Source organism: Phaenicophaeus curvirostris, unplaced genomic scaffold (genome assembly GCF_032191515.1).
Source record: "Phaenicophaeus curvirostris isolate KB17595 unplaced genomic scaffold, BPBGC_Pcur_1.0 scaffold_579, whole genome shotgun sequence".
Lineage (NCBI taxonomy): Eukaryota > Metazoa > Chordata > Aves > Cuculiformes > Cuculidae > Phaenicophaeus > Phaenicophaeus curvirostris.
Window position 1 is genome coordinate 10,102 of NW_027207120.1, and position 24,228 is coordinate 34,329.

General features: G+C 62.5%; 2 protein-coding genes across 2 annotated transcripts; both read left to right on the forward strand.

The window, feature by feature from the left end:
• Positions 1 to 485: 485 nt before the first annotated feature.
• On the forward strand, positions 486 to 11,151 carry POU2F2 (POU class 2 homeobox 2). Its single transcript, XM_069883118.1, is given in 16 exon segments — positions 486 to 531; positions 2,369 to 2,431; positions 3,220 to 3,261; positions 3,837 to 3,895; positions 3,898 to 3,912; positions 5,017 to 5,122; positions 5,125 to 5,201; positions 5,811 to 5,916; positions 6,283 to 6,374; positions 6,516 to 6,677; positions 6,768 to 6,909; positions 7,540 to 7,691; positions 7,785 to 7,961; positions 8,672 to 8,732; positions 9,110 to 9,263; positions 11,048 to 11,151. Coding segments are annotated over 16 exon segments (1,473 nt in total). The 5' UTR covers positions 486 to 503; the 3' UTR covers positions 11,085 to 11,151.
• Positions 11,152 to 19,885: 8,734 nt separating this feature from the next.
• On the forward strand, positions 19,886 to 22,365 carry ZNF574 (zinc finger protein 574). Its single transcript, XM_069883119.1, is given in 5 exon segments — positions 19,886 to 21,193; positions 21,196 to 21,291; positions 21,293 to 21,640; positions 21,642 to 21,950; positions 21,952 to 22,365. Coding segments are annotated over 5 exon segments (2,343 nt in total). The 5' UTR covers positions 19,886 to 19,930; the 3' UTR covers positions 22,279 to 22,365.
• The last annotated feature ends 1,863 nt before the right edge of the window (positions 22,366 to 24,228 follow it).

Sequence of the window (24,228 nt, forward strand, 5' to 3'; positions counted from 1 at the left end):
GGTGCGCCCGAGGGGTCGTGCAAAAGCGATGGTGAGCACCGTGCGAGGGGTTGGTGAGCGCCGAGAGGGCGTGCAAGGGGATAGTGAGCACCAGGGGCGTGCGAGGGGCTGGTGAGCGCCGTGCAAGGGGATGATGAGCATCAGGGGAGCGTGCGAAGGGGATGGTGAGCGCCGAGGGGTCGTGCGAGGCGATGGTGAGCGCTGCGAGGCCGTGCGAGGCCAAAGGAGTGTGCAAGGGGATGGTGAGCATGGGAGGGGTCGTGCGAGGCCGCGGGGAGCACCGCGGGGTCGTGTGAGGCTCGGCTGCGGGTGGGTGCGCGTGGGGTGAGCGTGAACGCGCGTGTCGCACGCTCACGTGTGCCCGGAGCGCCCCACGTGCCTTCGGCCTCGCCGCCGCCTTCCTCCCAGCTGCTTCCTGGTGCCACCCACCCCCCCCCCACCCCCAACCACCACCCCCACCCCCCCAGCCCCACGGACGCCCCCACGGCACCCCCGGACCCGCCATGGTGAACCCCAACCTCTGCGCGGCAGGTAGAGGGGGGCACCCCACACCTGGGGGGCTCAGAGGGGCCCTATAGGGCCGTATGGGACCATATAGGGCTGAGGATGCTGTGGGGCTGGGGATGCTGTTTGCCTCTATAGGGCCCTATAGGGCTCTGGGGTGGCTATAGGGGGCTCTGGGGCCGTATGGGGGCCCTATAGGGCCATATAGAGGCTATAGGGGGCTGTGGGGAGGCTGTGGGGCCGTATGGGGCCCTATAGGGCTGTATAGGGGGCTGTGGGGGGGCTGTGGGGCCATATGGGGCCCTATAGGGCTGTTATAGGGGGCTGTGGGGAGGCTTGTGGGGCCATACAGAGCCCTATAGGGCTGTATAGGGGGCTGTGGGGAGGCTGTGGGGCTGTATGGGGCCCTATAGGGCTGTATAGGGGGCTGTGGGGGGGCTGTGGGGCCATATGGGGCCCTATAGGGCTGTATAGGGGGCTGTGGGGGGGCTGTGGGGCCATATGGGGCCCTATAGGGCTGTATAGGGGGCCTGTGGGGAGGCTGTGGGGCCATATGGGGCCCTATAGGGCTGTATAGGGGGGCTGTGGGGGGGCTGTGGGGGCCATACAGAGCCCTATAGGGCTGTATAGGGGGCTGTGGGGAGGCTGTGGGGCCGTATGGGGCCCTATAGGGCTGTATAGGGGGCTTGTGGGGGGGCTGTGGGGCCGTATGGGGCCCTATAGGGCTCTGTCGAGGCTATGGGGCACTACGGGGCAGGGGGTGCCGTGCGCCCCATATTGGGGGGGTGGTGCTATAGGGGCTCTATAGGGCTGTATAGTGGCTATAGGGGGGTCCTGGGGGGGTTAGGGGGAGGTTTGAGGGTCCTGGGGGGTGTTTGGGGGAGTCTTGGGGAGTTTTGGGGGTTCTGGGGGGTGGGTTGGGGGCATTTCTGGGTCGGGGGGGGGGGTTGGAGGGGTGTTTGGGAGGGTTTGGGGGAATTTGGGGGTCCGGAGGGGGTTTGGGGGGCTCCTGTAGAGGCTTGGGGGGTCGTCAGGGGGTGGATTTTGGGGGTGGGGGGGTCCCCTGGGCGGGGGGGGTTCCCGGCAGCTCCGTTTTGGGTCGGTTTTGCCGGAACTCGATGCTGTTTTTAACCCCAAAGGCGAAAGGGAAGCGGGAGGGGAAGTGAAAGTGGGGGGGGGCTGGGTCCCCCCCCTCATCCCACACCCCCCCACTGCACCCCAGTGCCCCCCCATTCCCCTTTACCCCCCCATTTCCCCCCCCCCGACCCCCCATTCCCCCCTTTTTCCCCTTTGCCCCCCCCCTCCAATCAGCATCTCATGCAAATGAAGTGGGGGGGCCGGGGGGGGGTGTCACACCCCCCCAATTCAAATGAGGGGGGAGCAACTTGGGGGGGGGGCACCCCACTCGCTGCCTGGGACTGGCAGATGCTGCTCAGCGCTGCTGGGGACCCCCCCCAGACCCTTCCAGTTCCTCCCAATCCCTCCCAGTGCCCCCCCCCAGGACCCCCACAAACCATCCCAGTCCCTCCCAGTGCCCCCACCCCGACACCCCTGAGCCCCCCAGTGTGGCCCCCCAGGTCAGGCCAGGAAGGGGTTAACCTGAGATAATGGGGGGGGAGCAAGAAGCCCCCCCCAATTTTATTTTGGGGAGGGGGGTTTGGAGGGGTCCCAAGGTTGAGGGGGGGGGGGTCATCAACCCTCCCCGCATCTTTGGGGGTGGGGGGGGACACACACACCCAGCTACCTGGGTCCCCCCAGCTCAATGTTGTTCCCCCCATGTCCCACCCCCCCCCGTGACACCCCCCAATGTGTGTGTGTCCCCCAAATGTCACCCCTCCATGTCCCCCCCTGTCCCCCCCCCCAGCACTGAGGATGTCGCAGCCCCTGGAGGTGGAGAAGGCGAGAGCGGAGCCGGGGGAGCGCACGGGTGAGGGGGGGGGGACAGGGGATGGGGGGTCATTGGGAGGGGACTTTGGGGGACACTGGGCTTGGGGGGGGGCTGGGGGTCATTTGGGGGTGGATATGGGGGGCTATGGGGGGCTTTGGGGTGGTTATGGGGCACTAGAGGGGGGTCTATGGGGCACTAGAGGGGGTCTATGGGGTGCCATGGGGTGGTTATGGGGTGCTATGGGGGGCTATAGGGGGTCTATGGGATGCTATAGGGGGTCTATGGGATGCTACAGGGGTCTATGGGGGGTACAGGGGGCTATAGGGGGGTCTATGGGATGCTATATCTATGGGGGGCTATAGGGGGTCTATGGGATGCTATAGGGGGTCTATGGGGATGCTACAGGGGTCTATGGGGGGTACAGGGGGCTATAGGGGGTCTATGGGATGCTATAGGGGGTCTATGGGGGGCTATAGGAGGTCTATGGGATGCTACAGGGGTCTATGGGGGGTATGGGGGGCTATAGGGGGTCTATGGGATGCTATAGGGGGTCTATGGGGGGCTATAGGGGGTCTATGGGATGCTACAGGGGTCTATGGGGGGTACGGGGGGCTATAGGGGGGTCTATGGGATGCTACAGGGGTCTATGGGGGGTACGGGGGGCTATAGGGGGTCTATGGGGTGCTATAGGGGGTCTATGGGATGCTACAGGGGGTCTATGAGGTGCTATAGGGGGTCTATGGGGTGCCATAGGGGGTCTATAGGGTGCCATAGGGGGTCTATGGGGGGCTATAGGGGGTCTATGGGGGGTCCTCCTCTCTTCGCAGACACAGAAAGAAATGGACCCGACACGAGCCATCAGGTGAGACGTGGGGCAGGTGTAGAGCTGGAGGGGGGCTGTGGGGCAGCTGTGGGGTGGATGGGGGGGGCTATGGGGCAGATGGGGGGGGCTATGGGGCAGCAACCCCCCATGACACCCCCACACTCTGCCCCCCCAGCCCCAGCCGAACAAACCCCCCCCTTCACGCCCCCCGGAGCCAAGGTGAGAGACCCCCCCCCCCTCCGCCCCCCGACCCCTTTCTGCCCCACAACAACCCCCACTCTGTCCCCCCCCCCTACAAAGACCCCTCTCGAGCACCCCCAGACCCACCCCAGGCACCCCCGCACCTACCCCCCCCCATTTCCCAGCTTCCTCATGGGTGCCCCCCCCGGGTTGCCCCCCCAGAGCCCCCAATTATGCCCCCACTCCCAGCCCCCCCCATTGGTGCCCCCCCAATTTCCCTGCCCTCCCCCCCCAGTTCCTGTTTTTGCTGATGTTGGGGGGGGGGGGGGAAATCCCGTTTTACTCCTGGGGGCGGTGGCAGCAAAACAGGAAACTGGGGGGGAGGGGGGGGGAACCCCAAAATCCCCTGAACTCCCCCTCTACCCCCCCCCAGGTTTAAAGCCGAGGAGGAGCTGCCCCCCCCCCACGCAGCCCCCCCTGCCCCAGCTGATGTTGGGGGGGCTCCCAGCTGGCCGGGGTGAGTGGGGGTCCTGGGGGGGGGGGAACATCAGGATACGGGGGGGGGACGGACATGGGGACACTTGGGGGGGGGCTTTGCTGCTGCGGGGGGGAGCGGGGGGGGCTTGGGGCTGGAACTGATGCGCTGCCCCCCCCGTGTCCCCCCATGTCCCCGTGTCCTCCCACCTTGTCCCTGTGTCCCTGCCTGCATCCCCATCCCTGCATCTCCATCACCTCTACCCGCATCCCTGCATCCTCACCTGCATCCCTGCATCCCCATCCCTGCATCCCTTCATCCCCATGTGCATCCCTGCCTCCTCACCTGCATCCCCATCGTGTCTACCTGCATCCTCACCTGCATCCTCACCTGCATCCTCACCCGCATCCCCATCTCTACCTGCATCCCTTCATCCTCACCTGCATCCCTGCATCCCTGCATCCCCACCTGCATCCCTGCATCCCTGCATCCCTGCATCCCCTTCCCTGCATCCCCATCATCTCTACCTGCGCCCTCACCTGCATCCTCACCTGCATCCTCACCCGCATCCCCATCTCTACCTACATCCCTGCATCCCTGCATTCCCATCATCTCTACCTGTGCCCTCACCTGCATCCTCACCTGCATCCCCATCTCTACCTGCATTCCTTCCTCCTCACCTGCATCCCTGCATCCCTGCACCCCCATCCCTGCATCCCCTTCCCTGCATCCCCATCATCTCTACCTGCGCCCTCACCTGCATTCTCACCTGCATCCTCACCTGCATCCCCATCTCTACCTGCATCCCCACCTGCATCCCATCCCTGCATCCCTGCATCCCCTTCCCTGCATCCCCATCATCTCTACCTGCGCCCTCACCTGCATCCTCACCCTCATCCCCACCTCTACCTGCATCCCTTCCTCCTCACCTGCATCCCCGTGTCCCCATCCCTGCATCCCCATCTTCCTCCTGCCTCCTCGCCTGCATCCCCGCATCCCTCCTCACCTGCATCCTTGGATCTGCATCCCTGCGCACCTGCACCCCCGCCTGCCTCTCTACCTGCCTCCCCGCGTCTCTACCTGCCTCCCCATCCCCACCTGGCCCCCCCTGCCCCCCAGCTGGCGGCGCTGATGCCGGCGCAGCAGCAGCTGCTGGTGCAGCAGGCGCAGGCGCAGCTCTTGGCGGCCGCCGTCCAGCACCAGCAGCACCAGCAGCACCAGCACCAGAGCAGCAGCGGCGCCCCCCCCCCCGCCGCCCCCCACCCCAAGCCGACGGGACCCCCGCGCCCCCCCAGCTCGCCCTCTCCCAGCCCATCCAGCTCACTGCGCAGGTAAACGGGGAGACCCCCCCCCCCCCTCAAGCTACCCCCCCATATGTCCCCCCAGCATCTCCAAGCCCCGCCCAGTATGTATATCCCCCCCCCAGAAGTGCCCCCCCACCCTTGAACCCCCCCATGGGTGCCCCCCCCATCTCCAAGCCCCCCCCAATATGTGTGCGTCCCCCCCTCCCCCCCAATTTACCAGCTACCCCCCCATCTCTGCCCCCCCAATATTTAATCCCCCCTCAGAAGTGCCCCCCCACCCCTGAACCCCCATCAGGGGTGCCCCCCCCCCATCTCCAAGCCCCCAACCAATATGTGTGCCCCCCCCATCTCCCTCCCCCATTTACCAGCTCCCCCCACCCCGGGTGCCCCTCAACTCCCAACCCCCAGCACCCCCATATTCCCCCCCCCATTTCTGACCCCCCCATGGGTGCTCCCCACCTCCCAGCCCCCCCCACAATGGTGCCCCCCAGACCCCCCCCCCCACTTTCTGACCCCCCCATCCCCCCCCCCCCATTTCCAGCCAACAGCCCAGGTAACAGGGACCCCCCCTAATCCCCATCCTGGGGTTCTGGGTGTCCCCAACTGTGTGTCCCCCCCCGTGTGACCCCCCCCCAGGACATCCAGCAGCTCCTCCAGCTCCAGCAACTGGTGCTCGTCCCTGGCCACCCCCTCCAGCCGCCCCCCCAGTTCCTGCTGCCGGCCCCCCAGCAGGGACAGCAAGGTCTGGGGGGGGCCGGGGAGGGGAAACAGGGGGCTCCAAGGGGGATTTTGGGGTGCTGGGGGGGGTCCTTGGGGTGTTAGGGGGGTCTATTTGGTTCAGGGTGGGTTCTATGGGATGCTGGGGGGGGAGTTTGGGTGCTGGGGGGGGGTCCTTGGGGTGTTGGGGGCATCCCTGGGGTGATGGGGAGGTTCCTGGGGTGATGGGGGGGTCCTTAGGATGCTGGGGGGGTCCTTGGGTTGCTGGGGGGGGTCTATGGGGTGCAGGGGGGGGTCCCTGAGGGGTGCTCAGGGCTGCTGAGCTTCCCCCCCCCCGAAAAAAGTGCCTGGTGTGCCCCCCCCACCTTTGACCCCCCCTTTTCTCTCGCAGGGCTGCTCCCCACCCCAAATCTCTTTCAGCTACCTCAGCAAAACCCGGGGGGGCTCCTGCCAAACCAGCCCCGGGGGGGGCTGCCAGCACAGGTACGGGGGGGGGCTGCACCCCAATATCCCCCACAGCCCCCCCAATACTCCCCGTTAACCCCCATCCCTCCCATCCAAGAGGATGGAGGAGATGTTGGGGTGCAGGCCCCCCCAACCCCCCCACCCCTCCTCCTCTCCCAGCCAGCGACTCGTCCGGGTCTCCCCGAGTCCCACCTCCCCCCTGGGCCCCCCCAAAAATGCCTGGACCCCCCCCCGCCCCCCGAAGAACCCAGCGACCTGGAGGAGCTGGAGCAGTTCGCTCGAACCTTCAAGCAACGACGCATCAAGCTGGGATTCACCCAGGTGGGACCTTGGGGGGGCACCTGGATCCCCCAGATTTTGAGGGGGGGGGTGTCCGTAGGTGACCCCCCTCATCCCCAAACCTCCCCCCAGGGGGATGTGGGGCTGGCGATGGGGAAGCTCTACGGGAATGACTTCAGCCAGACGACCATCTCGCGCTTCGAGGCGCTCAACCTCAGCTTCAAGAACATGTGCAAACTCAAGCCGCTGCTGGAGAAGTGGCTCAACGACGCCGGTGAGGGGCGAAGGGTCTCCAGGGGGTCCCCAGCCCCGTGTGGCCACCACTCCCCATCTCCTCGTGGCCACCAGTCCCCATCTCCACGTGGCCACCACTCCCCATCTCCATGTGGTTCCCATCTCCGTGTGGCCACCAGTCCCCGTCCCTACGTGATTCCCATCTCCACGTGCTCCTCGTCCCTCCCTGAGATGTCCCCGTGGTCCCCAAGGTCTTCCCACCCCCCCCGAACCCCTCCCCATGCCTTCATGGTTGGGTTCCTCATGCCCCTTCGTGTCCCCATGTTTCCCCCTCGGTGTCCCTGTGGTCTCCATCCTTTCCTGATGCCCCCATCCCCTTCGATCCTTGATGGTCTCCGTTCTCCTGCCTCCCCGCGGTCTTCTCACCCCTCAAATCTCCTCCACCCCATCTCAGGTGGGTTCCTCGAGGTGGTGGGTCTCCATCCCTTCTCCTCATGTCCCCCCTCAATCATCTCCATCCACTCCTGAAGCCCCCATCCCCTTCGATACTTGATGGTCTCCCTTCCCCTGTCTCCCCACGGTCTCCCCATCCCCCCGATCCCCTCCACCCCATCTCGGGTGGGTTCCTCGAGGTGGTGGGTCTCCATCCCTTCGTCTCCTCACCCCGCAGAGACCATGTCGGTGGATTCCACCCTGCCCAGCCCCAACCCCCTGAGCTCCCCCAGCCTGGGGGGCTTCGAGGGCCTCCCCGGCCGCCGCCGCAAGAAACGAACCAGCATCGAGACCAACGTCCGCTTCGCGTTGGAGAAAAGCTTCCTGGCGGTGAGACCCCCCACCCCGTCCCCCTCCCAACCTCCAGCCCCCGTCCGTGAGGTGTCCCTCAACTTCTCCATCACCCCGAACCCCCCCCCCCAGAACCAGAAGCCCACGTCGGAGGAGATCCTGCTGATCGCGGAGCAGCTGCACATGGAGAAGGAGGTGATCCGCGTCTGGTTCTGCAACCGCCGCCAGAAGGAGAAGCGAATCAACCCCTGTGGAGCTGCCCCCGGGCTGCCCCCCCCCGGCAAGACCCCCGCCTACAGCCCCCAGATGGTGCGTGGACCCCAGACCCATCCCAGGGGGACCCCAGCTCCACGTGGTCCTCATCTCCACATGGTCCCCATCTCCATATGGACCCCAGGCCCCATCTCCAACCCCATATGGACCCCCTCCCCTCGTGGTCCCCGTCTCCAGGTGGTCCATATGGAACCCAGGCCCCATCCCCATCTTCATATGGACCCCTCTCCTCATGGTCCCCACCTCCAGGTGGTCCATACAGACCCTGGGCCCCATCTCCATCTCCACGTGGTCCTCATCTCCACGTGGCCCCCATCTCCATCCCCATATGGACCCCCTCTCCTCGTGGTCCCCGTCTCCAGGTGGTCCATATGGACCCCAGGCCCCATCCCCATCTTCATATGGACCTCTCTCCTCGTGGTCCTCACCTCCAGGTGGTCCATATGGACCCTGGGCCCCATCCCACGTGGTCCCCAGCCCCATACGGACCCCAGTTCCTACTCCCTCCCCACCCCATCCCCCTCTAGGGCCCCCAGACCCTATGGGTGGCCCCTGTCCCCTATGGGGGTCTCTGTCCCCCCCCTCCAACCCCCCTGAACCACCCCCCCCAGCTCTGCCCCCCCAAACCCCCCTGTCCCCCCCCCAGCTCTGCCCCCCAACCCCTCTGTCCCCCCAAACCCCCATCCCTCCCCCCCAAACCCCCCTGTGCCCCCCAGCTCTGCCCCCCAACCCCTCTGTCCCCCCAGGTCAGCAGCCCCGGAGTCGCCCTCGCGCCCCCCCCGGCCTCCGGCCCCCTCAGCACAACAGGTGTGGGGGGGGTGTTTATGGGGGAGGGGGGCTCTAGGGGGGGTGGGGGGGCTTTGTGGGGAGGGGGGGGACCCCAAACTTTCAGTAGGACCCTCCAAAACCTGGTGTTTTGGTAGGACCTACAGAAATATCCCCTGGCTGGGGGGTGGGGGGCGCGGTTTAAATGGACTGGGGGGGCTTTAAAGGACTGGGGGGGTTAATGGTTTGGGGGGGCTTTAATGGACTGGGGGGGCTTTAATGGACTGGGGGGGGTTAATGGGATTGGGGGGGCTTTAAGGGACTGGAGGGGCTTTAATGGGACTGGGGGGGGCTTTAATGATTTGGGGGGGGTCTCTGGGGAGGGGTCCGCCCTGCTGACCCCCCCTCCCCTCCCCCAGTGACTACCTTGTCTCCAGGCGCGGGGTCACTGCCCCCCCCAGTTCGCTGTGGGGGGGCCGGAGCGGTGCCCCCCCCAGCCACGCCGCCCCCCCCTGCCACCAGCACGACCCCCACCCCCCCGAGCGGCCCCCACGGCCCCGTCGGCCTCGCAGGGTGAGTCTGGGGGGGACCCTGGGGGGGGGGGGCGTGGGGGGGGGGGAAATGGGGTTCGGCTGCCCTATAGAGCGCCCCACGGCAACCCCCCTGCCTCCATTCAGCCCTATAGGGACCTATAGGGCCCCCATAGCCCCCCTCCTCCGCCCTATATGGGGCACCTCATAGCCCCCCCCCAGCCCTATAGAGCTCTATATGGCCCCCACAGCCTCCCCATGGCTCTATAGAGCTCTGTATGGCCCTATAGAGCTCTATATGGCCCCACAGCCTCCCCATGGCCCTATAGAGCTCTATAAGGCCCCATAGCACCCCACAGCCTCCCCACGGCTCTGTAGAGCTCTATATGGCCCTATAGAGCTCTATAAGGCCCCATAGCAACCCACAGCCTCCCCACGGCTCTATAGAGCTTTATATGGCCCTATAGAGCTCTATATGGCCCCGTAGCACCCCACAGCCTCCCCACGGCCCTATAGAGCTCTATATGGCCCCATAGCACCCCATAGCCTCCATAGGGCCCTACATGGCCCTATAGCCTCCCTACGGTCCTATAGAGCTCTATATGGCCCCATAGCCTCCCCACGGCCCTATAGGGCTCTATATGACCCCATAGCCCCCCCACCCCAGCCCTATAGGGTCCTATAGGGGCCCCCTAACCCCCCCTTTGCTTTGCAGCAGCTCAGTGCTTGGGGTGCCCGCGGGGTTAAACCCGGCGCTCATGGCCACTAACCCGCTGGCCACGATCCAAGGTGCGTGGGCCACCTCGCACACGCGCGTGCAAAGCCCCCTCCGAGGCCCGGACCAGGGAGGGGATGGAGAGAATGAGTGTGCAAGGGGGGGTGGGTGGGTGTGTAAAGAGGTGAGTGTGCGAGGGGCTGGGTGTGCAAGGGGTGAGTGTGCAAAGGGCGTGAGGGGCTGAGTGTGCAAAGGGTGTGAGGGCTGGGTGTGCAAAGGGTGCAAGGGGTGAGTGTGCAAAGGGTGTGAGGGGTGGGTGTGCAAGGGGTGCAAGTGGTGAGTGTGCAAAGGGTGTGAGGGGTGGGTGTGCAAGGGGCTGGGCGTGCAAGGGGTGCAAGGAGGTGAGTGTGCGAGGAGCTGAGTGTGCAAAGGGTGCAAGGGGTGAGTGTGCAAGGAGCTGAGTGTGCAAGGAGACGTGCAAAGCCCCGTGCGAGTGTGCCCCGCCGTGGTCTGGGCCTCGTCCCCCTGCTCCCTTCCCGCCTTGCACGCTCATTGCACGCTTATAACACGCTCAGAGCACGCTTGTAACACGCTCCGTGCATGCCAGGGGCGGCGGGGGGGGGGGCTATGGATTGGGGGGGGTCCCTATGGATTGGGGTCCCTATAGGGGGTCTCTATGGATTGGGGGGGGTCCCTATGGATTGGGGTCCGTATAGGGGGTCTCTATGGATTGGGGGGTCCCGGTGGGATTGGGGTCCCTATAGGGGGTCCCTATGGATTGGGGGGGGTCCCTATGGATTGGGGTCCCTATAGGGGGTCCCTATGGATTGGGGGGGTCCCTATGGATTGGGGTCCCTATAGGGGGTCCCTATGGATTGGGGGGGGTCCCTATGGATTGGGGTGCATTTGTGGGGTCCCTATGGATTGGGGGGTTCCTATGGATTTGGGTAAGGGTCCCTATGGATTGGAGGGTCCCTATGGATTGGGGTGCACAGGGGCGTTCCCTATGGATTGGGGGGTTCCCTATGGATTTGGGGGAGTCCCTATGGATTTGGGGTGCAGGGGGGGTGTCTCTCTGGGGGTCCCTGACGCCCCCCCCCCTCTCTCCGCAGCGCTGGCCGGTGGTGGAAGCCTCCCCCTTTCCCTTGAGCCGGGGGGGGGGGCCGCTGGTGCTGGGGGGGGGCGCGGGGACCCCCACCCCCCCCTCCATGGTGCCCCCCCCGCTCTTCCTCAACCAGGGGGGGCCCCTCCCGCTCTTGGGGACCCCCCCGTCCGCCGTGGGGCTGGTGCCGGTGCCCCCCCCGGCCCCCCCCCTCGCCCTCCCCCTCCTGCTCCTCCTGCAGCTCCGCCAGCCCCCGACCCCCCCCGGGAGACGAGTGAGAGGGGGGGACCCGGGGGGGGGGACACCCCAAAAATGGGGGGGGGACTCCCAAAGATGGGGGTGGATCCCCAAAGATGGGGAGTCCCTTGATTTGGGGGGGGGAGGATCCCTTGATTTGGGGGGGATCCCTTGATTTGGGGGGGATGCCTTGATTGGGGGGGGACCCCAAAGATGGGGGGAGTCCCTTGATTTGGGGGGAGTCCCTTGGTTTTGGGGGAATCCCTTGATTTGGGAGGGACCCCTTGATTGGGGGGGAATCCCTTAATTTGGGGGGGACCCCTTGATTTAGGGGGGACCCCTTGATGGGGGGGAATCCCTTGATTTGGGGGGGGTCCCCCAACTGGGGAGGACCCCTCGAGTAAGGGGGGGCCCTCAATTGGGGGGGGGTGTGTCCTTCAGTGTGGTGGGTTCACCCTTCTCTGGGGGGGACCCCAAAGATGAGGGGGGACCCCTCAATGATGGGGGGGGGCGCCCCTCAACTCCGCTACAGACCAAAAACTGGGCCTGGGTCCCCCTCCCCCAATTTAACCTAATGATGCTTTTTGGGGGGGGGCTAATTAATCCCTTCCCTCAAATTAATTGATTGTGGGGGGAGAAACCGCTCTAAAGAGGGCGATTTTCTGCCTTTTTTAGAGATGGGGGGGGGAAAGAACCCCAAAAAGTGGCTGTTTCACACCAAAAACCAACCCGGGGGGGGGGGGGAGAGGGGGGGGTGTCGACCCCTGCCCCCCCCCCCCCAAGCTGATCCCAAAGCTTTTATGAAACTTGTGACCTCGGGGCCGCTCGAATGTCGGGGGGTGGGGGGGAAAGGGTTAATTTATTGTAAATTGGGGGGGGTTAATTGGGGAGGGGGGGGAAGCAGCCCCTCCCCCCCCGCCATGCCCCCCCCTTATTTATTTATTGGGGGGAGTGAAGAAAAGGGGGGGAAAAGAGAAAAAAAAGGAAAAAAAAAAGGAAAAGTGAAGAAAAAGGGGGAAAAAGGAAAAAAAAACTAAGGAAAAGAAGAAGGAAAAGGGATAAAAAGAAGTAAAAATGAAGAATAACATGAGGAAAAGAGCAAAATAAGGAGGAAAGGGGTGAAATAAGGAGGAAAAAAGGAAAAGAAAAGGAAAAAAGGAAATAAAAGGGGAGAATAAGATGGAAAGAAGTGAAGAAATGAGGAAAAAGTGAAGAATAATGCAAGAAAGGAGTGAAAAAGAGAAGTAAGGAGGAAAAATGGTGAAATACAGAGGAAAAGGCTGAATTAAACAGGAGAAAAAGAAAAGAAATGAGGAAAAATGGAAAAGAAAGGAAAAAACTGGAAGAGAAAAGGAAAAAACTCGAAAGAAAAGGGGAAAAAAATGAAAAGAAAAGAGGAAAAGGGGAAAGAAAAGGGGAAACCGAAAGGAAAAGGATGAGATAAATGGAAGAGGAAAAAGAAATAACAAAGAAAGGAAAAAGCAAAAGAATCGAGGGAAAAATCAAAATAAAGAGGGAAAAGGGAAGAAAAAAGAAGTGAAAAGAAAGCAAAAGAGAGGAAAAATGAAGAGAGGAAAGGAAAAAGAAAGAGGAAAATGGCAAAAAAAGAGGAAAAATGGAAAAAAAAAGAAAAAGGAAAAAAGAGGAAAAAAAAACCAAAAAAAGGAAAAAGGAGGAAAAAGTAAAAAAAAAAAAAGAGGGGAAAAGAAAAAAAAAACAGGAAAAAAAAACAAATAAAAGAAGAAAAAAATGCAAAAAAAGAAGAATCCCCCCCAAAGTGGCAGCGCCCCTGCCCCCCCCCGCAGTGCCTGACCCCCCCAGGAAACCAAAAACCCCAAAGTTGCCGCTTTTGGCCCCAAAATAGCTGAAGGGGGGGGGGGGCAGGGGCCTCTTTCCCCCCCGGACACAAATACCTCATGGAGCCCCAAAACCCCCGTGTTTTGCCCCAAATTCCCCCCTTGAAACCTCATTGGGGGGTAGGAACCCCAGATTGGGGGGGTCCCAGCTCTGAATGTTTTCCCCCCTCCTCGATTTTGGGGGGTTTTGGGGGGTTTTGGACAGCGAGAAAAAAAAAAAAACCACAAAAAAAAGAAGAAAAACGTACAAAAAACTCAATTTTGGGGGCGGGGGAGGTGCGGCGCCCCCTCTTTTGGGGAGGGTGGGGTGTTTTTTTGTTGTTTTGGGTTTTTTTTATGCAGAAAAGGGCGTCGGCGCCGATTCTGGGTGGAAAAATAGTGGAAAATGCCAAAAAAAGGGGGGAAAATAAGGGGGTGAAGACTCCCCCCCCCAAAAATCTGACTGCAAGGGAGCAGGAGCCGCGCTCGACAGCGACCAAACCAAACGCAACCCCAAACAGAGGGAAAAAGGGACAAAAAGAAGAAAAAAGAAAAAAAAAAGGAAAAAAAAGGAGAAAAAAAACACAAAAAGTTGAAAAAAGCAAAAAAAAAAAAAGGTAAAAAGGGCAAAAAAGACCACAAAAAGCTGAAAAATAGGCAAAAGAAGCCACAAAAAGGCAAAAAAGCACCAAAATGGTGATAAAAAGCCAAGAAAGGCAAAAAAAGGCTAAAAGTGTTGAAAAAAAGCCAAAAAAGCACCAAAAAGCAAGAAAACCTAAAAAATACCAAAAAAAGACAAGGAAAAACCAAAAAGACCCCCAAAAGGATGCAAACGGACTGAAAATGGGATTTTTAAAGAATTTAAAAGGATAAAAAAAGACCAAAAAAGGACAAAAAAGGCAAAAAATGGAGAAAATGCTAAAAAAAGGACAAAAATTGCCAAAAAAAGGACAAAAATGGCCAAAAGGACAGAAAAGGCCAAAAAAAAGGACAAAAAATGGCTTGAGAAGGCAAAGCGAAGGCCCCAAAAGGCCGAAAGGAGCCAAACGCACCCAAACCTCAGACCAAAACCACCAAAAATTGTACAAAACCCGAAACAAACGGATTTTTTAGACCAAAAACGGCCCCGGAGCCCCAGGGAGGGGGTGGAACCTCCAGGACTCGGTGGCTTTTGGGGTCCCCCCCTTTCCTCCTCCTCTTCCTCCTCCCCCCCAACCCCCGTGTCGGGCTGATCTCGTTAACGAAGCTTTAATTACAGCTGCCAAACCAAATATGGGCCCGGGCGGGGGGGCCGCGCCAGATACCTCAGCTTTGAGAAACCAAATAGACCTGGGGGGGACCCAACCCCAACCCCCCCCAGACCCACCAGAGCCACCGGGGGACTTGGGGGGTTCTCGGGGGGACACTGCGATGGGGCTTGGAGGTCGTCGCGGTCTTCAGGGCCTCCGTGGAGTCGTGGCCTTGGGGAGATCCATGGAATCAAGGCCTTGAGGTTCTCCTTGGAGAACCTTGGAGGCCTCCATGGGGTCATGGTCTTCAGGTCCTCCGTGGAGTCGTGGCCTTGGGGACCTTCGTGAAGCTGTGTCTGTGAGGTCTCCGTGGTGTTGTGGCCTTGGAGGCTTACATGGTGTCATGGCCACGGGGACCTCCACAGTGTCTTGGCCTTGGAGGCCTCCGTGTTGTCATGGCCTTGTGGAGATCCATGGGGTCATGGCCTTGTTGATCTCCATGAAGCCATGGGGAGATCCATGATGTCACGGCCATGGAGCCGTGGCCTTGGGAAGCTCCATCAGACCACGGTGTTGAGGTTCTCCACGGTGTCACGGCCGTGGGAAGCTCCGTGGTTTGATGGCCTTGGAGATCTCCGTGGCGCCGTGGCCTTGGTGGGTTCCATGAGGTCACGGTCTTGAGGAGATTCATAGGGTCCTTGGAGATCACAGCTCCAGGGAGCTCCAGGCATCGTGGCCTCGGGGACTTCCGTGGCCTTGGTGATCTCCATGGCATCGTGGCCTTAGGAGGCCTCTGTGGTGTCACGTCCTCAGGGACCTCCGTGATGTTGTATCCTCGGGATCTTCTGCAGCGTTGTGGCCTTGAGGACCTCTGTGTGTTGTCCTCAGGGTCATCCATCACGTCCGTGGCCTTGAGGGCCACGTCCTTGGGCTCCTCCATGGTGTCACGACCTTGGGGACCCCTATGATGTAAAACCCTTGGACCTCTATGGTATCATGGCCTTGAGTTCCTCCTCGTGCTCATGTCCTTGAGGTTCTCGCTGGTGTCACGGCCTCGGGGACCCTCATGGTGCCGCGTCCTTGAGGTCCTCCATGACATCAGGACCTTGAGGTCCTCCATGGTTTTGTGACCTTGAGATCCTCCATGATATCATGGCCTCGATGACCTCCTCGACGTCAGGACTTCGGAGACCCCCATGGTGTCACCTTGAGGTTCTCCGTGGTGCCGCATCCTCAAGGTTCCCCATCACCGTGATGGCCTCAGCACCTCCATGGTTTCACGACCTCGAGCTCCTCCATCACGTCACCACCTCAATGACCTCCACGCCTCCACCTTCTTGGTGACACCGTGATCTGGAGATCCTCCACACCGCCACCTCCTCGGGGACACCATGACCTGGACCATCTCCTTGGTGACACCAAGACCTGAAGGTTCTCCAAGACCTGGAGGTTCTCCACGACCTGAAGGTTCTCCAAGATCTGAAGATTCTCCAAGACCTGGAGGTTCTCCACGACTTGACGGTTCTCCACAACCTGAAGGTTCTCCAAGACCTGGAGGTTCTCCACGACCTGGAGGTTCTCCATGACCTGGAGGTTCTCCATGACCTGGAGGTTCTCCACGACCTGGAGGTTCTCCACGACTTGACGGTTCTCCACAACCTGAAGGTTCTCCAAGACCTGGAGGTTCTCCATGACCTGGAGGTTCTCCACGACCTGGAGGTTCTCCACGACTTGACGGTTCTCCACAACCTGAAGGTTCTCCATGACCTGAAGGTTCTCTATGACCTCAAGGTCCTCCAGGACGTCCTCTTGGGTTGGTGCCACCTCCTGGCCGTGTCCCCCCCCCTCCCCATCAGCCAAAGAAGGGGGGAGGGTCGCAGAGCACCCCGCGCCCCCCCCCATGGACAAATACCTCATAGACCTCTGCTCAACCAAAGACCCTGGGGGGGCCACGGGGGGGGGGGGGGCTTGACCCAGGGGGGTCCCCAGTTCCCAATCCCAGTGTCGTGTGTCCCTCCCCCATCCTGGTTCCTGCGGGGGGTCCCTGTTAATTAGGGGGGGATGTCATAAATTGGGGGGGGGGGCCTCATTAATTGGGGAGTCCCTCATTATTGGGGTGTTCCTCATTAATTGGAGTGGTCCTCATTAATGAAGGCGTCCTCATTAACTGGGGGGAGTCCTTCATTATTGGGGTGTTCCTCATTAACTGTGAGGGTCTCTGTTTAATTAGGGGGGGTCCCTTTTTAATTAGGAGATCTCCATTAATTAAGGAGGTCCCCATTAATTGGGGGGGGTCCCCAGTTCTTGGGGTCCCCGCCATTCCCAGTAAGATCCCAGTTCTCGGTGCATCCCTGTCCTCTTGGGGGGCTCCTAGGCCTGGGGGGAGGGTCCCATTAATTGTAGGGTTCCCATTAATTGGGGGGTCCCGTTAATTGTCCCTAATTCTCGGGAGGGGGTCCCAGTCCTTTGGGGGGGTCCCCAGTTCTTGACGCACCCCCTCTTTCAGGGGGGAGGCAGTTCTTCCCCCCCCCATTTCTAGGGGGGCTCCCTCCTAGTTCTTGGGAGTCTCCCTATTTAGGGAGGGGTGTCCCCGAGTTCTGGGGTGTCCCCAGTCCTTGGGGGCCTCCCTCATTCTCGTGGGGGGGGGTCCCCAATTCCCAGGGGACCCCAGTTCTCGATGCATCCACTTCCTCTTTGGGGGGGTCCCCTGGTTCTGGGGGCATCCTCTGTTTTCTGGGGGGGATCCTCTGATTCTTGTGGGCTCCCCTGATTCAGGGGGGGGCTTCACCTTGATCTGGGGGGGCTCCCCTAATTCTAAGAGGGTCCCCACTTACTAGGGTTCCAATAAATCCGGGGGGGGGGGCACTTCCCAGGGCATCCTCGGCTCCCAAAGCGCCACTCCCCACTATTCTGGGGGGTCCCAGGGGTCTCGGTGTCCATCCCTCCCCCAAAAAAAAGGGGGTTTTGGTGGTTCAGGAACCTTCCACTGTGCCCCCCCCCCAAAAAAAAAATCGGTGCCCCCCCCCTCAGCCCCGGGGGCGCAAACCAAAGATTCCCCCCCCCCCCCCCAGCCCCGTTTTGTAAAGAGACGCCAAAAATTCTGAGAAAGACTGAAAAAAACCCCAATAATAATAATAATAAACCCCAAAACAAGACCCGGGGAGAAAAATCTGAGCCAAAAAAAACAGAAAAAGGGGAAAAACGGTTAGAAAAAGGGAAAAAAGAGGAGGAAATGTCTATTAAAGAGGCTCCCCCCCCCCACCCCGGTGACGCCAGGACCCGCCCCTCCCCCTCTGGCCACGCCCCCTTTTCACAGCCCCGCCCCTCCCTCCCTGACCACGCCCCCCTTAGCCCCGCCCACCTGTGATCACGTGGTACGTTGACCACGCCCCTTCTATGAACCACCACCGCCCTTAGCCCCCACGTGACCACGCCCCCACCTAGCCCCGCCCCATCGCCCACGTGACCACCTCCCTTAGCCCCGCCCCTCGGTCCACGTGACCACGCCCCCTCCTTTAGCCCCGCCCCCTCCTCCGTTTCTCCGTGGAGCCTTTTCATTTTGGGGGGGGGGGGTGGGGGGGGTGGGGAAAGGGGGTTATTTCGGATTTTTTTTTTTTCCCCTTTTTTAATTGTTTTTTTTTGTTGCCTTTGGTTTTGTGTCGTTGTTCCGGACGCGGTTTTGTCCCCACGGGAACAATAAAGGAACTGTACAGACCGGCCTGTGCCCCCTCTGTGACCTCCAACCCCCCCTCAAAGAACCCCTTGAGATGCGCCCCCCCCTCCAAATCCCCCTTGGTGCGATCCATCCCCCCCAAACACCTTGGAACGTCCCAATCCCCCCCCCCAAACAACTTGGTACATCCCAACCTCCCCCAAAACACCTCAGGACATCCCAAATCCCCCCCCCAAAACACCTTGGTACATCCCAACCTCCCTCAAACACCTCAGTACATCCCAAATCCCAACCCCCAAACACCTTGGTACATCCCAACCTCCCCTCAGAGTCCCCTAAACACCTCAGTACCTCCCAACCCCTCCTTCCAAACACCTTAGTACATTCCAATCCACACTTCCCCCCCCCCCCCCTACTTTCCCGCCTCGTTGGTTCCTCCCGTTTCCAACATGGCGGCTCCCCCGTGCCCGGACGTTACACAGCGGGGGGCGGGGCGAGCGCTGCGATTGGCCCGCGGGCGGCAGCGACCAATGGGGAGCGAGGAGGGGGGGGGGGAACGGGGTGGGGGGGGAAGAGAGGGAGAGAGAGCGAGAGACGGGAGGTGAGGGGGGGGGCAGGGAAATGGGGGGGAAAGGGGGGTCTGAGAGGGGGAGAAGGGGGGGTCGGGGGGTTAAAAGGGGTTCGGGGAGGTCTGAGGGGGAAATGAGGGGGTAACGGGGGCTGGGAGGGGGGAAATGGGGGGCTGGGGGGGTAAAAGGGTTTTGGGGGGCTGGGAGGGGGAGAAAAAGGGGTTTGGGGGGGTAAAAGGGGTTTGAGGGGGTCTCGGGGGGGAAATGAGGGAGTCACAGGGGCTGGGAGGGGAGAAATGGGGGGCTGGGGGGGGTAAAAGGGGTTTGGGGAGGTCTGAGGGGGAAATGAGGGGGTAACAGGGGCCTGGGGGGGGTAAAAGGGGTTTAGGGGGGAATGGGGGGCTGGGAGGGGGAGAAAAAGGGGTCTGGGGGTGTAAAAGGGGTTTGAGGGGGTCTCGGGGGGGAATGAGGGGGTCACAGGGGGCTGGGAGGGGGAGAAATGGGGGGCTGGGAGGGGGTAAAAGGGGTTTGGGGAGGTCTGAGGGGGAAATGAGGGGGTAACAGGGGCCTGGGGGGGGTAAAAGGGGTTTAGGGGGGAATGGGGGGCTGGGAGGGGGAGAAAAAGGGGTCTGGGGGTGTAAAAGGGGTTTGAGGGGGTCTCGGGGGAGAACGAGGGGGTCACAGGCGTCTGGGGGGGAAATGGGGGTCTGGGAGAGGAGAAATGGGGGCCTGAGGGGGGTAAAAGGGGTTTGAGGGGGTTTCAGGTGTTTTGGGAAGTCAGGGGAGCCATCAGAGGGAGGTTGGGGGTTTAGGGGTTCTTGAGGGAGGGTTTGGGGCGGTTTGGGTGGTTTTGGGGGTTCAGGGTGTTCTTGAGGGGGGATTTGTGACAATTTGAGTGGTTTTAGGGGTTCTTGAGGGAGGATTTGGGGCGGTTTGGGTGGTTTTGGGGCTCAAGGGGCTCTTGAGGAGGGATTTGGGGTCTATTTGAGTGGTTTTGGGGGTTCAGGGAGTTTTTAAGGAGGTGTTTGGGTTGGTTTGAGTGGCTTTGGGGGTTCCTGAGGGAGGATTTGGGTCGGTTCGAGTAGTTTGGGGGGTTCGGGGAGTTCTTGAGGAGGAGTTTGGAGCGGTTTGAGTAGCTTTGGGGCTTCCCGAGGCGGGATTTGGGTCGATTTAAGTGGGTTTGGGGCGTCCGGTGTGCCTTGAGTGGAGATTTTTGGTGGGCTTGAGTGGTTTTGGGGGCTCTGCTGTGCTTCAGGCTCTGCTGCGGCCCCCCACTTCCATCTCGGCCTCACGTCCCTCTCTGTTTAACCCCCCCAGACCCCGTTTTTTTCCCCCTCTATTTTTCCAGCCATGGCGGAGGCGCCGGGGGAGACGGTGCTGTACGTGGAGCACCGCTACGTCTGCTCCGAGTGCAGCCACCTGGCCGCCTCGCTGGAGGACGCGCTGCTCCACCAGCAGCGCCACCACGGCTCCCACCGCTACCAGCTCGTCGGCTTCTCCTCCGGCGACTACCAAACCGTCGCCGTGCCGGAGAACAACCAGTACCAGTGCCTGGAGTGCGGGCAGCTCCTGGTCTCGCCGGGGCAGCTCTTGGAGCACCAGGAGATGCACATCAAGCTTTTAAACCAAGAGCCGGAACCTTCTCCTGCTGGAAAAGCCCTTCCCGGCATCGCCGGTCAAATCCACTACGAGTGCGTGGAGTGCAAGGCGCTTTTCACCAGCCAGGAGGTTTGGTTGGCTCATCGGCAAAGCCATCGCGCCGAGCCGGCCGCCGCGGCGCCGGGGCAGAACCAGGCCTTGGTGGATCTAGAACATTCCTATCGGAAGCCGGAGGAGGAAGAGGAGGAAGAGGAAGGTGCCGGCACGGTGCAGCTGCTCCTCTACGAGTGCGGCGAGTGCCTGCAGCTCTTCCAAACGCCCAAGGACTTCTTGGAGCACCAAGCGGCTCATTTGACGGCGCCGGCGCTCAACGGTGCCGCTGCCGCTAACGAGGCGCCCGCCGATCACAGCTACAAGGTGAAAGACGACGAGGAAGCGGTTCCGGTGGTGCCGGTGCCGCCGCCGCGGCAGCCGCCTCCCTCCGAGCTGCGGTGCTCGGAGTGCGAGCAGCTCTTCGCCTCCTCCCACCAGCTCCAGCTCCACCTGCGGAGCCACCGCCTGGGCGCCTTCCAGTGCCCGCTGTGCAGCAAGGTCCTGCCGACGCCGGCGGCGCTGGAGCAGCACCTGGGGGGCCACAGCGGCGAATCCCACTTCCTCTGCCTCGACTGCGGCTTGGCCTTCGACACCGAAGCCGTCCTCCTCACCCACCGCCGCACGCACTCCCCCAACCCCCTCCACCGCTGCCCCTGCGGCAAATCCTTCATCAACATGACCAAATTCCTCTACCACCGCCGCACCCACAGCCTCGCGGCGGCAGCGGCGGCACCGCCGGCAGCGCCGGAGACGCCTCCGGAACGCGCCGAGGCCTCGGTGCCGCTCGCCGTCATCTACTCCTCGGAGAGCGCCGAGGCGGCGGGGCCGAGCTTCCGCTGCTTGATGTGCAGCAAGGTCTTCTCCAAGCATGCGCAGCTGGCGCGGCACCAGCGCTTCGTGCACCGCCTGGAGCGGCGCCACAAGTGCCCCACGTGCGGGACAAGTGCCCCACGTGCGGGAAGATGTTCAAGAAGAAATCGCACGTGCGCAACCACCTCCTGACGCACACGGGCGAGCGGCCCCTTCCAGTGCAAGGAGTGCGGCAAGAGCTTCAACTCCCAAGCCAACCTGCTGCGGCACCGGCTGACGCACACGGGCGAGCGGCCCTACGAGTGCGAGGTTTGCCACAAGCGCTTCACGCAGTCGTCCACCCTGCGCCAACACCTCTTCGTCCACAGCCGCCGCTACCCCTACAAGTGCCAGGAGTGCGGCGTCCGCTTCCACCGGCCCTACCGGCTCCTCATGCACCGCTACCACCACACCGGCGAGTACCCCTACAAGTGCCAGCAGTGCGGCCGCTCCTTCCTCCTGCGCCGCCTGCTCGAGGTCCACCAGCTCAGCCACACCGGGCGCCAACCCCAGGTCTGCGGCTGGCTGCGGCGCGGCCTTCGTCACCTCCTCGCAGCTGCGCGAGCACAAATGCGGCAAGATCAGCCGCCGCTTCGAGTGCCCCACGTGCGGCAAGAAGGTGGGCTCGGCCGCGCGGCTGCGGGCGCATGAGAAGCTCCACGGCGGCGGCGGCGGCACCGGCGGCAGCGGAGAAAGCTCCGCGGTGGCGCAACCAACACCCTCGCGGCGCGTCCCGTGCCCGAAAAGCTTCGAGTGTGGCGAGTGCAAGAAGCTTTTCAGCACCGAGACGTCGCTGCAGGTTCATCGGCGCATCCACACGGGCGAGCGGGCCCTACCCGTGCCCCGACTGCGGCAAAGCGTTCCGGCAATCCACCCACCTCAAGGATCACCGGCGCCTCCACACCGGAGAGAAGCCCTTTAAGTGCGACGAGTGCGGTAAAGCCTTCGCCATCGCCGTCCGGCTGGCCGAGCACCGCCGCATCCACACCGGAGAGCGGCCCTACGGCTGCGAGGCCTGCGGCAAAGCCTATCGCTCCTTCTCCAACCTCTGGAAGCACCGCAAGCTGCACCAGCAGCAGCGGCTCCAGCCGGAGCGCCAGGCCCAGGCGGAGACGCAGGCGCGGCGGCGGGCGCGCCGTCCTCGGCACCGTCCTTAGCGCCGACGCCATCGCCAACACCATCATCGGCGCCGACGCCATTGCCGGCACCATTATCAGCACCGGTGCCGTTCCAGGCATCGTGACCAGCACCGATGCCGGCGCCGTGACCGGGACCGACGCTGTGATCAGCACCGACGCCATCGCCAGCACCATCATCAGCACCGTGACCGGCCCCGACGCCATCACCAGCATCGTTACTGGTACCGGCACCATTATCGGCACCATTAACGGCGCCGGCAGCGTTCCCGGCATCGTTACCAGCGCTGACGGCAGCATCATTAGTGACCCTGGCGGCGTTGCTGGCATCGTTACAGCTGCCGACGCCGTTAGCGACGCCGTTAGCGGCACCATCGTTAGCGGCATCGTTCCCGGCAGCGTTCAGGAGGCCGACGCCATTCTCAGCGTCGTTAGCGGCGCCGATATCGTTAGCGGCGCCGATATCGTTAGCAGTGCCAATCCCGGTGCTGGGGCGGCTGTAGGAATCGACCCCGCGCCCCCCCCGGATGGAGCCCAGGGGGGAGACGGGATCTGAATTGGGGAGGAGGGGGGGACATTGGGGGCCCCCCCTGTCATGGCCCCCCACTCCGGGGGGTCCCAGCCCCGTTTTATGAGGGGGATTAATTAATTCCTGATGCAATTAAATGAGAGAAATGGGCCTAGAATGGCTTTATTGGGGAGGTGATTAGTTGGGGGGGAGAATTAAGCCACGATGGGGTAATTAACGCAGAAGGGGCGGGGGGTCGTTGTCCCAGGGGGAGGGTAATTAGCCCTTGGGGGGGCTCACTGCCCATTAAATTAACACTTGGGGTGTAATTAAAGCGCAAGGGGGGGTCATTGTCACGTGGGGGGGGTAATTAGCCCACGGAGGGGCCTCATTGCCCATTAAATCAACCCACGAGGGGGGGTAATTAATGCCTTGAGGGGGTGATTAGTGCCCTGGGGGGGGGGCTTACCTCATGGAGGGGGGTAATTAATGCCTTGGGGGGGTAATTAATACCCGGGGAGGGGGGGGGTGTCTCCCTATTGCATTGCCCCAGGCCTTGCAGCTGCAGCCAAGCCACGCCCCCTTTAAACCGGCAACGCCCGCTCCCCCCCGCAGCGCGCTGCGGCCCCCGCCCCTCGCCGCGGCCCTGCCCCTTTTAATAAGGGTACCGCCCATCTAGCCCCGCCTTTCTCTTGGCCACGCCCACCTGCGCAAAGCCACGCCCCCTTTGAATCGGCAACGCCCGCTCCCCCCCGCAGCGCGCGGCGGCCCCGCCCCTCGCCGCGGCCCCGCCCCTTTTAATAACCCCGCCCCCTTCCCTTGGCCACGCCCCCTCCCTCCCGCGCGCCCCCCACCGCCCCCAGGGCTGCAACCCCCCCCCCTTCCTCCCTCCCCCCCCCGCCTCAAAACCCACGCGGGGGGGGGGCGAAAGGCGACACCCCCCCCCCTCCTTCCCATCCCCCCCCATTGCCCCCCCCCCAGCGTGTGTGGGGGGGGCGGGGGGGCCACACACCGAGCCCCCCACCCCCCCCCCCCTTTTAAATTTCCTGAGGGGGGGGCCCCCCCCCGTCCCTCACCGGAGCCGCAAGCATCGAGGACCGGGGGGGCCCGGCCGGGCCCTGCCCCCCCCCACACCCCCCCCCCGTCGTTACCGCCGCACCGGGCGGAGGAGACGCGGCTCGGGGGCACCCCCCCCCCCCCCCCTTAACACACACACCGAGAAGGGCCGGGGGGGCTGCGGCGGCCGCGCCGAGCGCCGTGAGTGACCGGGGGGGGGAGAAAATGGGGGGGGGGGGCGGCTGGAGATGGGGGGGGGGGGGGAAATGGGAGAGGGGGGAACGGGAGAGGGGGGATGGGGGGGGAAGGGAGAGGGGGGTGGACTGGGGGTGGGGGGGAAGGAATGAGGGGGGCACGGGGGTGGGGGGATGGGGCTGGGGGGGGGATTAGGGATGGGAAGAGGGATG